Source organism: Schistocerca serialis, chromosome 1 (genome assembly GCF_023864345.2).
Source record: "Schistocerca serialis cubense isolate TAMUIC-IGC-003099 chromosome 1, iqSchSeri2.2, whole genome shotgun sequence".
Lineage (NCBI taxonomy): Eukaryota > Metazoa > Arthropoda > Insecta > Orthoptera > Acrididae > Schistocerca > Schistocerca serialis.
In genome coordinates, this window is record NC_064638.1 from 1,280,495,247 (window position 1) to 1,280,509,084 (window position 13,838).

Below are 13,838 nucleotides of genomic sequence, written 5' to 3' on the forward strand. Positions count from 1 at the left end.
TGAACAAGTGCCCATAGTTCTTATGGTACGAATGTTAGAGCCCATATTTACAAGAATTTTTTGCTTAGACTGACAGTTCCTGTCATATCCCTGAATATTGACTATTCCTCCTGAGACACACTGTATATATCTCAAAACCATGTATTATACTTATGCCTTTTGTTAACCCTTTAACTGCTACGGACTTGTTAACGTGTGTGCCTTTGTACCTGTCCCTGTGTGTTCTGAACGTGTTTATGTGCGCCACCAGTCCTTCCATCTGGTACTCTGATCGTGTCTACGCATAGACACATTCAGAGTACCAGGTAGAAGGAATGATGGCACGCGTAAACATGTTCAGGGCACACAGGGACAGGCACAAAGGTGCGCGCGTTAACACATCCAGAGCAGTTAAAGGGTTAAGTACATTAGTAACTGGAGGCATTTCTGTGTGTTTGTTTAAATGGTTCAAATGGCTCTGAGCACTATGGGACATAACATCTGAGGTCATCAGTCCCCTTCACTTAGAACTACTTAAACCTCACTAACCTAAGGACATCACACACATCCATGGCAGAGGCAGGCAACAGCACGGTTCCACACTGAAGGGCATAGAACTGCTCAGCCACAACAGCCGGTTGTGTGTTAGTTACCTAACAAAAGTGATGAACATAACTGCATAAAACTACACAAGTTATTTATTATCTTTGACTTTAGGAATTATCTTTGTTGTTTTGAGTGAATTGGCACATGAAATATTTGGTAGCTATAAGTTATTTGATGTAATTTATTTAGATTCAGCAGGAAATACTGAATTTTGTACAGTAATTTGGTAACAGTTACTACAACAGTGAATAGTTCACAAATGTAAATGCCTAGTACCCTTGAATGGTTGACATTATGTCCCAATTCATGTCTTAGGATTGATGGTGATAGAGGTAAGATTGTGTTGCATGGTTTGTAAACCTCAACTCATTTCATTACATAACTGCAAATTATATTATTCTCACTGATGACGAAATATTTATTCCAAAAATAGTTCTTACAAAGCTCATTAACAATGTTTTTATATTACAATAAGGCACACACACAGGTCAGTGACTCATTATTGCTCTCCTACTTTACAGTGCCTTTTGTTTAAGAAGTTACATTTGTAAATATAAGAAAATAAAGGCACCTTTACTTGGTTTGTATTTAATACGAATTAAAGCATAGCATTTTATTGTACTTTCACAGCCCACAGTTAGCCACATAATCATGAGGTGCTTCTAAGAAGCTTCACATTTGTACTTCACTATCAGCATTAGAATGTAAGCCACAATGACACATGTTGTGTATTTCACAATCGTACCCACACAGAAATATCTTATGATGAAAGGGATGAGCCAAAATTCATGATAGGAGAAAGAAAACAGGTGTGATAGTTCACTTCCCCTGCTGAACACAGAATAGCAGCTGCACACACAGTTGGTGGACAGCTTCGTACTGTCAGCATTCTCTGAGGATGGCCAAGGGCTCCCTGAAAATGATTACACTTTCATGTCTCTCTACAGACTTACACAGAGGCTTTGCACAAGAACACAGAATAAATATGGTTGTCCATCATAACCACCAATATGGAAGGGTCCCCAACCCCAGGTTAAACAGATGGCTGTCAATGTGAGACACAGTTAAACAGATAAATATTTATACTGGTGCATACAAATGAATGTACATACGTTTCAGCACAGCTGAATTTCAGAAAAAAATGTAATTGTCATATTGCACAGGAAATTAGACAAGGCTAAATGAAAAAACTATCAGATGATTAGTCTAACAAGACCCACTTGTAAACAACTGATCAGAAAACTAAAAAAATATAGGGTTATAAAGAGAATTAAGACTTTCTGGAAGAAGTCAGGAAGGTTTCAGGATGGGAAGAGGTATTGTAGGAGTAATTTGACACAGTGTTTAGCAATGGAAACTAGACTGTTGATAAGCAATGAAACATTACTAGCATCTGGAAGTTGAATAGGATATTGACGTCTATATAAGAATGAGGCTGATGTGCAGAGGGAGCCGAATAATCTGGTTAACATCTATAAAATCCAAACAGTAGCAATAAAATTGGAAGTCAAAAACTGGTAAGTTCATGTTTAGAACAGTTCCAGCTTTCCACCACAGTTGGTCAACTTATGTGAGAAAGAGAATGAATGAAGGAAGCAAAGGGACAATCTGGGAGAGGAATGAAAAAACAAGAGGAAGGAAAAAAGATGATCATTTGAAAGGAATGGACACCAAAGATATATTGAATACAGTTTAAAGGTAAACGAAGCATAGTATAAAGGTGAACAATACCTTGATCAAGATCAGAACTGGAAACAACACAGTAGTAGAAGCAGGAAGGAAATCCTCCTACCTCAGAAGTCTTTACGCTTAATGGCTGAAGCAAAGAAGACAGCAGGAGCAGAATGGCACAGGTGAAGATAGCTGTCTTTAGCGACAGAGCTCTACTGGTATGAGGAAATAATATGGAGCTTTGTTTGGTGTCATTGAAGAACTGGCTGGTACACGTAAAGATTCAACTTTCACCTGATCAACCACATGAAGAAGCACAAAGCTGCGCAAACCTTCTGAAATGATTTTTTGTACAATGAAAAAAGAAACTGAATGCTGTAAAATATTCTGTCAATATTGCAATAAGTTCTCATTCTGGCTACGGTCAACTAAACATGTATGTCATCACTTGGCATCTTTAATATGTGGTACGGAACTGTATTCTTTGGTGTTGAATAAAGCAAGCTCAATAACAAGTGATTTTGGTAATGAAAAGGACCAAATGAAGTATATGCATTTCCTGAAATATCTATGAAGAAATTTATTTGTGAGTGTGTCTGGATGGAGATTTTATCAACTGCTCACTTACACTCAAAGAATTTAAAGTGAAAGCAGTGAGAAAAGAAAGAAATGATATTTTGGGGGAGGGGAGGGAGGACGGAAGAAAAGAAAGAAATCAAAACAGGAAGTCAAGATAGAAAACAATAAATGTATCCCAGGTAATACACTGTCAAAATCATCAAGAAAAGAAAAGGACAGAGGAAAAAGAAAACAGTATTCTACTTTCAAGGCATAGCCTTTAGATGAAGATGATGTTAATCACTCACACAACAGTGTTAAAGGAACAGAGCACATTATCTGGCCTCTAGTGTTTGCAAACGTGTGATTACCTTTTTCTTTCAGAGAAAGAGCAATCTCATCCTGAAGGGATGTCGTGTTCACAGCGACTGTGTCAGCGACTGCTGAGGTGACTCTGCTTCCCTCAGCTGAAGGCTCCTCTGGCTCAAATTTGTCACAAGGAAACTGCAACATGCACAGAAAATGTGTTCTATACCACCAGTTCTTAAGGTGCAACATAAAAGAACATGAAAAATTACAACAATGTTAGTGTCACAATTCATTGTTATTTCCCAAAAAAAACTGAAACAATCTTGTCAAAAGAAAGATAAAAGTAAAAGTAATCTGTGGCACAAGCCCATGACCATGCTACTGGCCTTACAGTAGGTAGAGTACAGCCTTTTTTTGCCACAGTACTAGGAGGTTGTGGGTGGCAAACAGAGTGCCCCAGCTGCCTTTCAGCCCTGGGAAATACCTCTGGTACTCATTTGATAGCTGACTCAGTAGACCTGGGGCCATACGGGAAGGAATGGAATGACAAAAATCTTTGCCCCTATCAATGACTGAACTCAGGGTTACCACACCCAAAGAAGCCACTCAACAGACAGGTACAATATGCATTTTTCAGCCCTTAGATTCCTACTGAGAAGATCCTCAATTATGAAACACAGCTCATAAAAAGCAAAATGTTCCTTCTGTACATCCTAAATGGTACCCAAGAAAGTAAAAAATCTGAAAGATATTTTCAATTAAAATTTGTTATTAAACTTTTCACAAACTTGTAAATATGTACACATTGATGTACAAAGCATAATTTTACATTTGCTTATACAGATGGCATTACTGCACTGAAGATGTGCATAAGTCATAATTGCTGCAATACTCAGGTTATTTGTTAATATTAACAATGTACAGTATAAGTTATCTAGTTCTACAAAGATATTCATCGAATCAGCAGTTGGCCATCAATACATTCATTTAGGTTTCACTAAAACTGTACTTTAGCAGTAGCTAAATTCTTGTGACTGTTAGCAAGTTATTGAAAATATTTCTTCCTGGATCATGGACAAATTTTTGGTATGAAGCAAGTGACCTTTGATGTTTTCAGGGTTATTCTCATTTCTGGTGTTGATTCCATTAATTGGACTACTGATATGAAAATATGATATATTATTTATGACATGTTTCATTCACATGTAAATATACTTTGCAAAATTGCAGTAACAATTTGCAGTTCTCTGAGCAAGCCTCTGCAGGACATTCTTCAATTCACGTCACAGACAGTTCATAGTATCCACTTTTGGATTAGGGAAACTGTAGCCTGGCCCAGAAGTTTATCCAGCATGACATCATGGAATCAAATCAATCAAAATTTTCCAGAATTTTTTCTGTCATGTACGTCTAACAACATCTGCATTGTAAATAAAGGTTTGTTTAGGATTCTCAGTGTAGACCTCTGGATGCTTCTCCCATCTGTATTCATCAAGTTATAATCCCAAAATGAACACTATCAACTTCATTTGTCTGCTTGTCACAATATCTTAAACATGTGGTGGAGAGAAACCTCTCTCAGGTTTTGAATGGCAAGTAGTATGTCTATTCTGAAGTTCTTGGGCACAGAATTGGCTAGAATCCATGTATTGATGTCCATGAAACCTCTTTAGCAGCTATTTTTAGAACTATAACTTATTTGCTACTTATTGCAACATTCATATTATCTGTCAACAAAGCAGAATGAAGACTGACAGCTCAACATGGGGCAAATGACCTACTGACTTCAGTTGCCCTCCGTGCAGTTATTCCTCTGGCACCACAATATTAAACTTTACTTAAGAAGATCACATTATTTATGCAGCCAAATGCATTTATTTATTTTTATAAGAATAACATCCTCATCAGCAAGCAGTGTGGATTTCAGACACAACTGTCAATGGGACAGGATATTTTTAACTGAACAGATAATATGCTACAATCAGTACATCAGAGAGTATTATCATAATGAATGATTCGTGATGTGGGTAACACTTCAAGTTTCATGGTTTTTGCTATTTACATGACAGACAGCAATTCCATATACATCACATAGCAACAGGTAATCAAAATTGCAAGCAGGCAGATTAGTGCTATTGCCTTGTGAGATTCGCGACACGAAAACACTCTCAAAATGGTTCAAATGGCTCTGAGCACTATGGGACTTAACATCTAAGGTCATCAGTCCCCTAGAACTTAGAACAACTTAAACCTAACTAACCTAAGTACATCACACACATCCATGCCCAAGGCAGGATTCGAACCTGCGACCATAGCTGTTTTTGGTCCTGCGCTCTTCTGATGTGTGCAAATGTTAAATGACACACATTGTTAGAGGGCATAATTCTTGTTGTGCTTGCCAAGGACACAATATAGGTACAAGAAGTAGTAGTACACGCATTGTTAGAGGACATAATTCTTGTCCTGTTTGCCAAGGACACAATATAGGTGCAAGAAGTAGTACCAGTTCTCTCACTGCAAAGAGAGACAATGTCATATTTGAAAAGTCAACAGATAGTTCAAGGGAAAAGAATTCTCACTGCAGGTTGACAATATTCAGGATATTAAATTCTGTAGTTCTCTATGAACATGTTGTAAATAGCCTTCTTTTACAATGTACGTCACATAGGATTCTTTAGCAATGAAGTACAAGTTGCAGGAATTATTAAGTGGGAGTACAGTTAAAACTCAAATGTTATTAGAAACCCCACACTCTGTAATTAATGAGGCATCTTATTTAATCTCTGTTTGCTATAAACAGATTTTGAATAAAGAAACTAGTTTATTCTGGTTATTTCCATCCATTACTGAGTTGCTGAATAATTTTGTAAGGAAGTCAGTATACAAGAATACTTGTATCAGAATACAGAAGGGTGTTCTTAAGTTTTATAACTGGTGTTAATTCTACAACTGCAGATAATGTTAAAAAATGAGTAGTATGGCAACTGCTACACAAGACATACAGATATTTATTAATGCCTTTTTCATCACTAGTATTTGTAGTTTATCAAAAATCAGTGAAAACTTGTAGAAAAGTGGAACTCAAAACAGCCTCTACTGAGGCTTCCTATCAGAATCAAATGTACAGATACACACATGTTCAGTAACTCACAACAGCATAGTCCACGTTTCATGGGTGATGCAGTGGAGTTTAAGAGTAAATTACAGAACTTTCCTGTATGTCAAGTTCTGCAGCTCCATTGAAGAGTATCTTCACAGAAAACTATTAAAATGAATCCTCTATGTTAGTTGACACACTTGTTCTGATGAACATGTGCTCCTAGAATGAAGCTTCCATGTCATACTTTTCTTTCAATTAACTTGCCCATAACCTGCTCCACATTGTTGTATTTCACTCTCATATATATTATAATCACTAAACACAATATAGGTAAATAGATCAACTACAAAATTCTCAGAGTGACATTAATTATGTTATTTTCTCTCTGACATTTCTGTCAGCAGGTCAGTCATAAAAGCACATGCCAAAGAATGATGAGCATCAAATCTACCCTGAATAGATGATCCATGGAGTGCCTTTGTCATTTCCATCATTTGTGTTTTCAAGCACTGCTCCTAAGTGGCTTATGTAATGCTTCCTTTTACAGATTCCTCCAGTGCCCAAATACATGTGGAGAAAATACATTGGCTGCAGTTTTAAATTTTCTCACATTTATTACATATGCCAGCAAAAAATCAATATTATTGATACTGTGTCATACATGTTCAAGAAATCAGATGCTACCAGTGAAACGAGCTGTTTTTATCTTTACTGTTGATGTAGTCTTACGATGTATGTGTCAAATGCAAGAATATTAGCAGAGGATGTGTAGAAATAAATGCATTATATGTGGATGAACATGGAGGAACTGAGTAATAAAGCTACTCATAAAATATTAGTCAATTATATTCAATTAAATTTGAAACTAAGCAGTAGTTTAAGTAGTTCTTAAACTAAACCGTAGTTCATCTGGATGTTCTCGATGGAAGTATATTTAACCAGAAAAGTGAAAGATAATTACCCTCATATGATTGATGGGAGGGGCACAGAAAAGAACATTGATGTTATTAGACGCAACGTGTCATCCACAAATCTACATCTACATCTTTACTCTGCTATTCACAATAAAATGCCTGGCAGAGGGTTCAATTAACCACCTACAAGCTGTCTCTCTACCGTTCCACTCTCGAACAGCATGCGGGAAAAACGAGCAATTAAATTATTCCGTGCGAGCCCTGATTTCTCTTATTTTATCGTGATGATCATTTCTCCCTATGTAGATGGTTGCCAACAGAATGTTTTCACAATCAGAGGAGAAAACTGATGATTGAAATTTCATGAGAAGATCCCACCGCAACGAAAAACCCTTTGTTTTAATGATAGCCACTCCAGTTCATGTCTGTGGCACTATCTCCCATACTGCGCGATAATACAAAACGAGCTGCCCTTTTTTGTACTTTTCCAATGTCAACCGTCAGTCCCACCTGATGCGGATCCCACACCGCATAGTATTACTCTAGAATAGGGCGGACAGGTGTGGTGTAAGCAGTCTCTTTAGTAGACCTGCCAATGAATCACAGTCTTTGGCTGGCTCTACCCACAAAATTATCTATGTGATCGTTCCAATTTAGGGCATTTGTAACTGTAATCCCTAAGTATTTAGTTGAATGTACAGCCTTCAGATTTGTGTGGCTTATCACGTAATCGAAATTTAGCGGATTTCTTTTAGTACTAATGTGAATAACTTCACACTTTTCTTTGTTCAGGGTCAATTGCCACTTTTCGCACCATACATATATCTTATCTAAATCATTTTGCAATTCGTTTTGATCATCTGATGACTTTACAAAAAGGGAAATAACATCATCATCTGCAAACAATCTAAGATGGCTAGTCAGACTGTCTCCTATGTCGTTAATATAGAACACGAACAGTAGAGGGCCTATAACACTTTCTTGGGGAATGACAGATATTATTTCTGTTTTACTCGATGACTTTCCGTCTATTACTACGAACTGTGACCTTTCTGACAGGAAATCACGAATCCAGTCGCAGAACTGAGGCGATATTCCATAGGCACGCAGTTTGGTTAGAAGACGCTTGTGAGGAACGGTGTCAAAAGCCTTCTGGAAATCTAAAAATATGGAATAAATTTGACATCCGCTGTCGATAGCACATTACTTCATGAGTATAAAGGGCTAATTGTGTTTCGCAAGAACGATATTTTCTGAGTTGGTGCTGACTACATGTCAATAAATCGTTTTCTTCGAGCTGCTGAGAGAACTCGTCTATAAAGGTTATTTTGCACTCACTGAGCAGACATGTGAATGAATGTTGAAGAGGCAAGTATTTCAGTGATTTCTTTATGATTAGTCTACTTTTCAGTTATGAAAGACCTGCGAGTCAATGGCCATGTGCATACAGAAGATGAAGTGATTTGCATCTGATTTGAGCATTTAGAAGGAGTGGTAGAATTTGCGTGAGACTGAAATTACGAGGGCAGTTCAATAAGTAATGCAACACATTTTTTTCTCGGCCAATTTTGGTTGAAAAAACCGGAAATTTCTTGTGGAATATTTTCAAACATTCCCGCTTCGCCTCGTTTAGTTTCATTGACTTCAGACAGGTGGCAGCGCTGTACGGAGCTGTTAAAATGACGTCTGTAACGGATGTGCGTTGTTAACAACGGGCAGTGATCGAGTTTCTTTTGGCGGAAAACCAGGGCATCTCAGATATTCATAGGCGCTTGCAGAATGTCTACGGTGATCTGGCAGTGGACAAAAGCACGGTGAGTCGTTGGGCAAAGCGTGTGTCATCATCGCCGCAAGGTCAAGCAAGACTGTCTGATCTCCCGCGTGTGAGCCGGCCGTGCACAGCTGTGACTCCTGCAATGGCGGAGCGTGCGAACACACTCGTTTGAGATGATCGACGGATCACCATCAAACAACTCAGTGCTCAACTTGACATCTCTGTTGGTAGTGCTGTCACAATTGTTCACCAGTTGGGATATTAAAAGGTTTGTTCCCGCTGGGTCCGTCGTTGTCTAACCGAACACCATAAAGAGCAAAGGAGAACCATCTGTGCGGAATTGCTTGCTCGTCATGAGGCTGAGGGTGACAATTTCTTGCCAAAGATTGTTACAGGCGATGAAACATGGGTTCATCACTTCGAACCTGAAACAAAACGGCAATCAATGGAGTGGCGCCACACCCACTCCCCTACCAAGAAAAAGTTTAAAGCCATACCCTCAGCCGGTAAAGTCATGGTTACAGTCTTCTGGGACGCTGAAGGGGTTATTCTGTTCGATGTCCTTCCCCATGGTCAAACGATCAACTCTGAAGTGTATTGTGCTACTCTTCAGAAATTGAAGAAATGACTTCAGCGTGTTCGTAGGCACAAAAATCAGAACGAACTTCTCCTTCTTCATGACAACGCAAGACCTCACACAAGTCTTCGCACCCGAGAGGAGCTCACAAAACTTCAGTGGACTGTTCTTCCTCATGCACCCTACAGCCCCAATCTCGCACCGTCGGATTTCCATATGTTTGGCCCAATGAAGGACGCAATCCGTGGGACGCACTACGCGGATGATGAAGAAGTTATTGATGCAGTACGACGTTGGCTCCAACATCGACCAGTGGAATGGTACCGTGCAGGTATACAGGCCCTAATTTCAAGGTGGCGTAAGGCCGTAGCATTGAATGGAGATTACGCTGAAAAATAGTGTTGTGTAGCTAAAAGATTGGGGAATAACCTGGTGTATTTCAATGCTGAATAAAACAACCCCTGTTTCAGAAAAAAAATGTGTTGCATTACTTATTGAACTGCCCTAGTAATGTTGCGTCAGCAACATAGAGTATAGGTGAGATTAAATTTGTGTAAGCGTGGAGAATTGTTGCCCCGTTAGCAGATTCAGTAGCGGAAAGAAGCTGACTTACCTTGTAAAACTCCTCGTCATACTCGTAGTCATCGAGAGAGCCGACGCTTAACATACTTGTCTGTTGTGATCGTGATTGTGAAAGACTCGTCTTTCTGAAAGAAGAACGAAGTATTTTAGACATTTAGACAGACAGGCTAGAGGCAGAGGAGGTGAGTTGCATGGAGCGAGTTGGTGGTGTCTGCGAGTTACCTGGAGCTGGAGAGGCGCTCCTCAGACGTGCTCTGCTGATCTCGGCAGGAGGTAAGGGTGTCCGCCATCCCCCTGACCATCTGCAGCTGCTGCACCAGCCCTGCAACGTTCAGTGGCGCCACTAAGTGGAGGAATTACTCCGAAAGGCCAGTAACAGAGCATTTAATCTTTCTCCAGATTAAATGACATCGTATTACTGACGAGGTAAATGTCTGGGACAGTAATTCAAGATCTCCTACTAATTAAAACATGGACAATATTGTTACTGCACTGTATTAAGTTTATATGCCGCCCACATATATACAGAAAATAGAGGGGAGATTGTAGAAAAAATAGCAATATCTCACTAAAATTTGTAGAACCAAAGAAGGCTTTTGGCAATACAGGGTGATTCAAAAAGAATACCACAACTTTAGGAATATAAAACTCTGCAACGACAAAAGGCAGAGCTAAGCACTATCTGTCGGCGAATTAAGGGAGCTATAAAGTTTCATTTAGTTGTACATTTGTTCGCTTGAGGCGCTGTTGACTAGGCGTCAGCGTCAGTTGATGCTAAGATGGCGACCGCTCAACAGAAAGCTTTTTGTGTTATTGAGTACGGCAGAAGTGAATCGACGACAGTTGTTCAGCGTGCATTTCGAACGAAGTATAGTGTTAAACCTCCTTATAGGTGGTGTATTAAACGTTGGTATAAACAGTTTACAGAGAATGGGTGTTTGTGCAAAGGGAAAAGTTCTGGACGGCCGAGAACGAGTGATGAAAATGTAGCACGCATCCAGCAAGCATTTGTTCGCAGCCCAGGAATTGGCTGTTCCCTCAGCTCGAACAAGAAGCACAACAATTCATATTTCAGCAGGATGGAGCGCCACCACATTAGCACTTATCTGTCCGTAACTACCTGAACGTTAACTACCCGAGGTGATGGATCGGCCGCCAGGTAGCCCGTGACAGAGCACTTCATTACTGGCCTCCAAGAAGCCCTGATCTTACCCCCTGCGATTTTTTCTTATGGGGGTATGTTAAGGGTATGGTGTTTCGGCCACCTCTCCCAGCCACCATTGATGATTTGAAACGAGAAATAACAGCAGCTATCCAAACTGTTACGCCTGATATGCTACAGAGAGTGTGGAACGAGTTGGAGTATCGGGTTGATATTGCTCGAGTGTCTGGAGGGGGCCTATTGAACATCTCTGAACTTGTTTTTGAGTGAAAAAAACCTTTTTAAATACTCTTTGTAATGATGTATAACAGAAGGTTATATTATGTTTCTTTCATTAAATACACATTTTTAAAGTTGTGGTATTCTTTTTGAATCACCCTGTATAATAAGGCACAATGCGTTCAAACATCTTTTGAAAAGAGGGGCCAAAGCGTAGCGACAGACTAATATATTCGATATACACACAAAACGCAAGTAGAAACAATAAAAACGGAAATAAAGCAAGCAAAAGGGTTTACGGAGATTTCCCATTAATAACCACTGTCATTCAACATGTGTGCCGAAGAAGTTATAACGATGTGTTTACGTAATGTGTATACATAAAAATACAGTTATAAATGTCCCCGTTCGTCTTTTGCGCTGTAACATATAGCTATAATCAGCGGTGGAAATATATTTGGGAACGCCGACCGTGTGCGGCTGTTTCTTGTTGGATCGCCAGATCAGTCGGAAGTTGCATTGCAGAGGAGAGTAAATGCCTATTCAAAATATAATTATTTTTGGATAACTCAACATGAATTTCCCAAGGGACCGTAGTTTTCAGGCATTTACCAGTAGAATATGGCGCGGAGAAAATACTTCGCCGCATGCAACTTCCGTCAGATTTCGACGGAAGAATTCGTGACTGTAAACTCTCTATTTGGCAGAAACTTAAAGAAAATTAAATAACTTCATGAAGGAGTGACACATAGATTCTATACTAAATAAATAGTCCATACACCAGTTCCATTTAACTCTGAATTTATGGCAATTAATAGATGAACTTACACTGCAATGAAGGATTTAACATGGATGCCGGTTTGACTGGCACTTCTCTTCTCGTAATGAAAATAACTCCTTTGACGTTTCCACATACACGTCGCACAATAAATCTACTGCTATGCAGTATTGCACTTTTAGTATTGCACTTTCACTTTACACTAAAACAATATTTTTTAACAATAATAATACGGCGGCAAGACATGCCGTCCGATACGAGTTACAAGAGACAAGAGAAAATGAGTAACTGAGTAACTGTTCATCGAGAATATCTTGTACATCACAAGAATGTGTAAAAGTGTTCTTCTCCTGTCCGTTTTTCGCGCCGCGGTTTTCAAAGTCAGTAACTCACTGCGTCTCTGACGGAGCTTCGGCAATAAACACGTTACGTCACAGGTCGTTCACCTTTTACATTCTCGCAACTTTATTTGCTAATTGTAGCTGTTGCCGAGCGACTGCTCGATTAGTGAATGATTCAAAATGATAAGGCAATCACATAATGTTACAAAGTGATGAAAAAAGTGGAATAAAATTTAAGGAGGAAAATAATACAGCAAGTGGAAATACATTATTGGAGACTATACGTGACATGTGAGGCGAAAAGTAAGGAATACTTACATTTCTTAAAAGGAATGGACAGCACGGTTCAGAATGTGGCTTACGGACGGACAAACCAAAAATAGCAGAATATAAAGGTTGAGTATACTGGCACAGTTAAGAGGAAAATATTAGCACAAGAGGGGAAAAAATGGAAGACAGAGTCGGATCAATAGCGAAATTAATTAATTAGAGAGAGTGAATAAATTGTGTGTGTGCATGTGTGCGTGCGTGTGCTTGAGCGAGCGAGAGAGAGAGAGAGAGAGAGAGAGAGAGAGAGAGAGGGTGGAGGGGGGAGGCAAAAGCACAAGATTGTTAAGAGGATGTTACGGTGTTCAGGAATTCGTCAGGAGTTAATGATGGAAACTGCAGGCAAGTTGAAAAATGATCACGAACCCAGCTTGTTTGCATTCAGAGATGTTAGCAGTAAACCCTTCCGCAACTTTCGATGCTTTAAAGAATCGAATTCCCACTCATAAAACAGCTTCAAACGTCTGATTACAAAAAACTTAATGCGTTAAACATCTGCTGTCAAGCATACAAATTCTTGATCGTTGAAGACGTAAAACATTAACTGATTTTGTTAATTTCGGATTATTCATCCAAGGACTAATGAAAACTTCATAACCAAACTGGTAAGTTGAAAAGGTGTTAACCCCTTTATGTGCTCATGTAAGACCTTTTTGGCAAACTGGTGCGTAATTTATGCTCCGTTTTAAGAAAAAGTAGTTGTTCGTATCGTTCAATGTTTATAACTTCGTATCTCCTAAGCCATCTGCAAAGTGTTTAGTAGTAAAGACATATTAAACATAAATGTCATGGCTGATGCATAAGTTCTACTGTATGAGCTGCGGAAATATTCTAAACCATACCTTTTTTTCTTTCACAATTTTCTAGTAGGTGTCGGCAAGAAAACGTTCCGGACAAGTTTTAAATCACGCGTAAAGTTTGCTGGAAGATGTGAAGTACTC

The 13,838-nt window shown here is 39.1% G+C and overlaps 1 protein-coding gene across 2 annotated transcripts in view; it reads right to left on the reverse strand.

The window, feature by feature from the left end:
* Window positions 1-974: 974 nt before the first annotated feature.
* The window catches only part of LOC126419619 (EF-hand calcium-binding domain-containing protein 4A-like), a 759,654-nt gene continuing 746,790 nt past the window's right edge, over window positions 975-13,838 (reverse strand). For both annotated transcript variants that reach the window (XM_050086810.1, XM_050086818.1), the window contains 4 exons: window positions 10,293-10,392; window positions 10,102-10,195; window positions 3,186-3,318; window positions 975-1,498 (listed from right to left, as the gene is read on the reverse strand). In XM_050086810.1, the coding sequence (XP_049942767.1) occupies window positions 1,248-1,498; window positions 3,186-3,318; window positions 10,102-10,195; window positions 10,293-10,392 (578 nt within the window). In that variant the 3' untranslated portion in view covers window positions 975-1,247. The remainder of the gene's footprint in view (window positions 1,499-3,185; window positions 3,319-10,101; window positions 10,196-10,292; window positions 10,393-13,838) is intronic.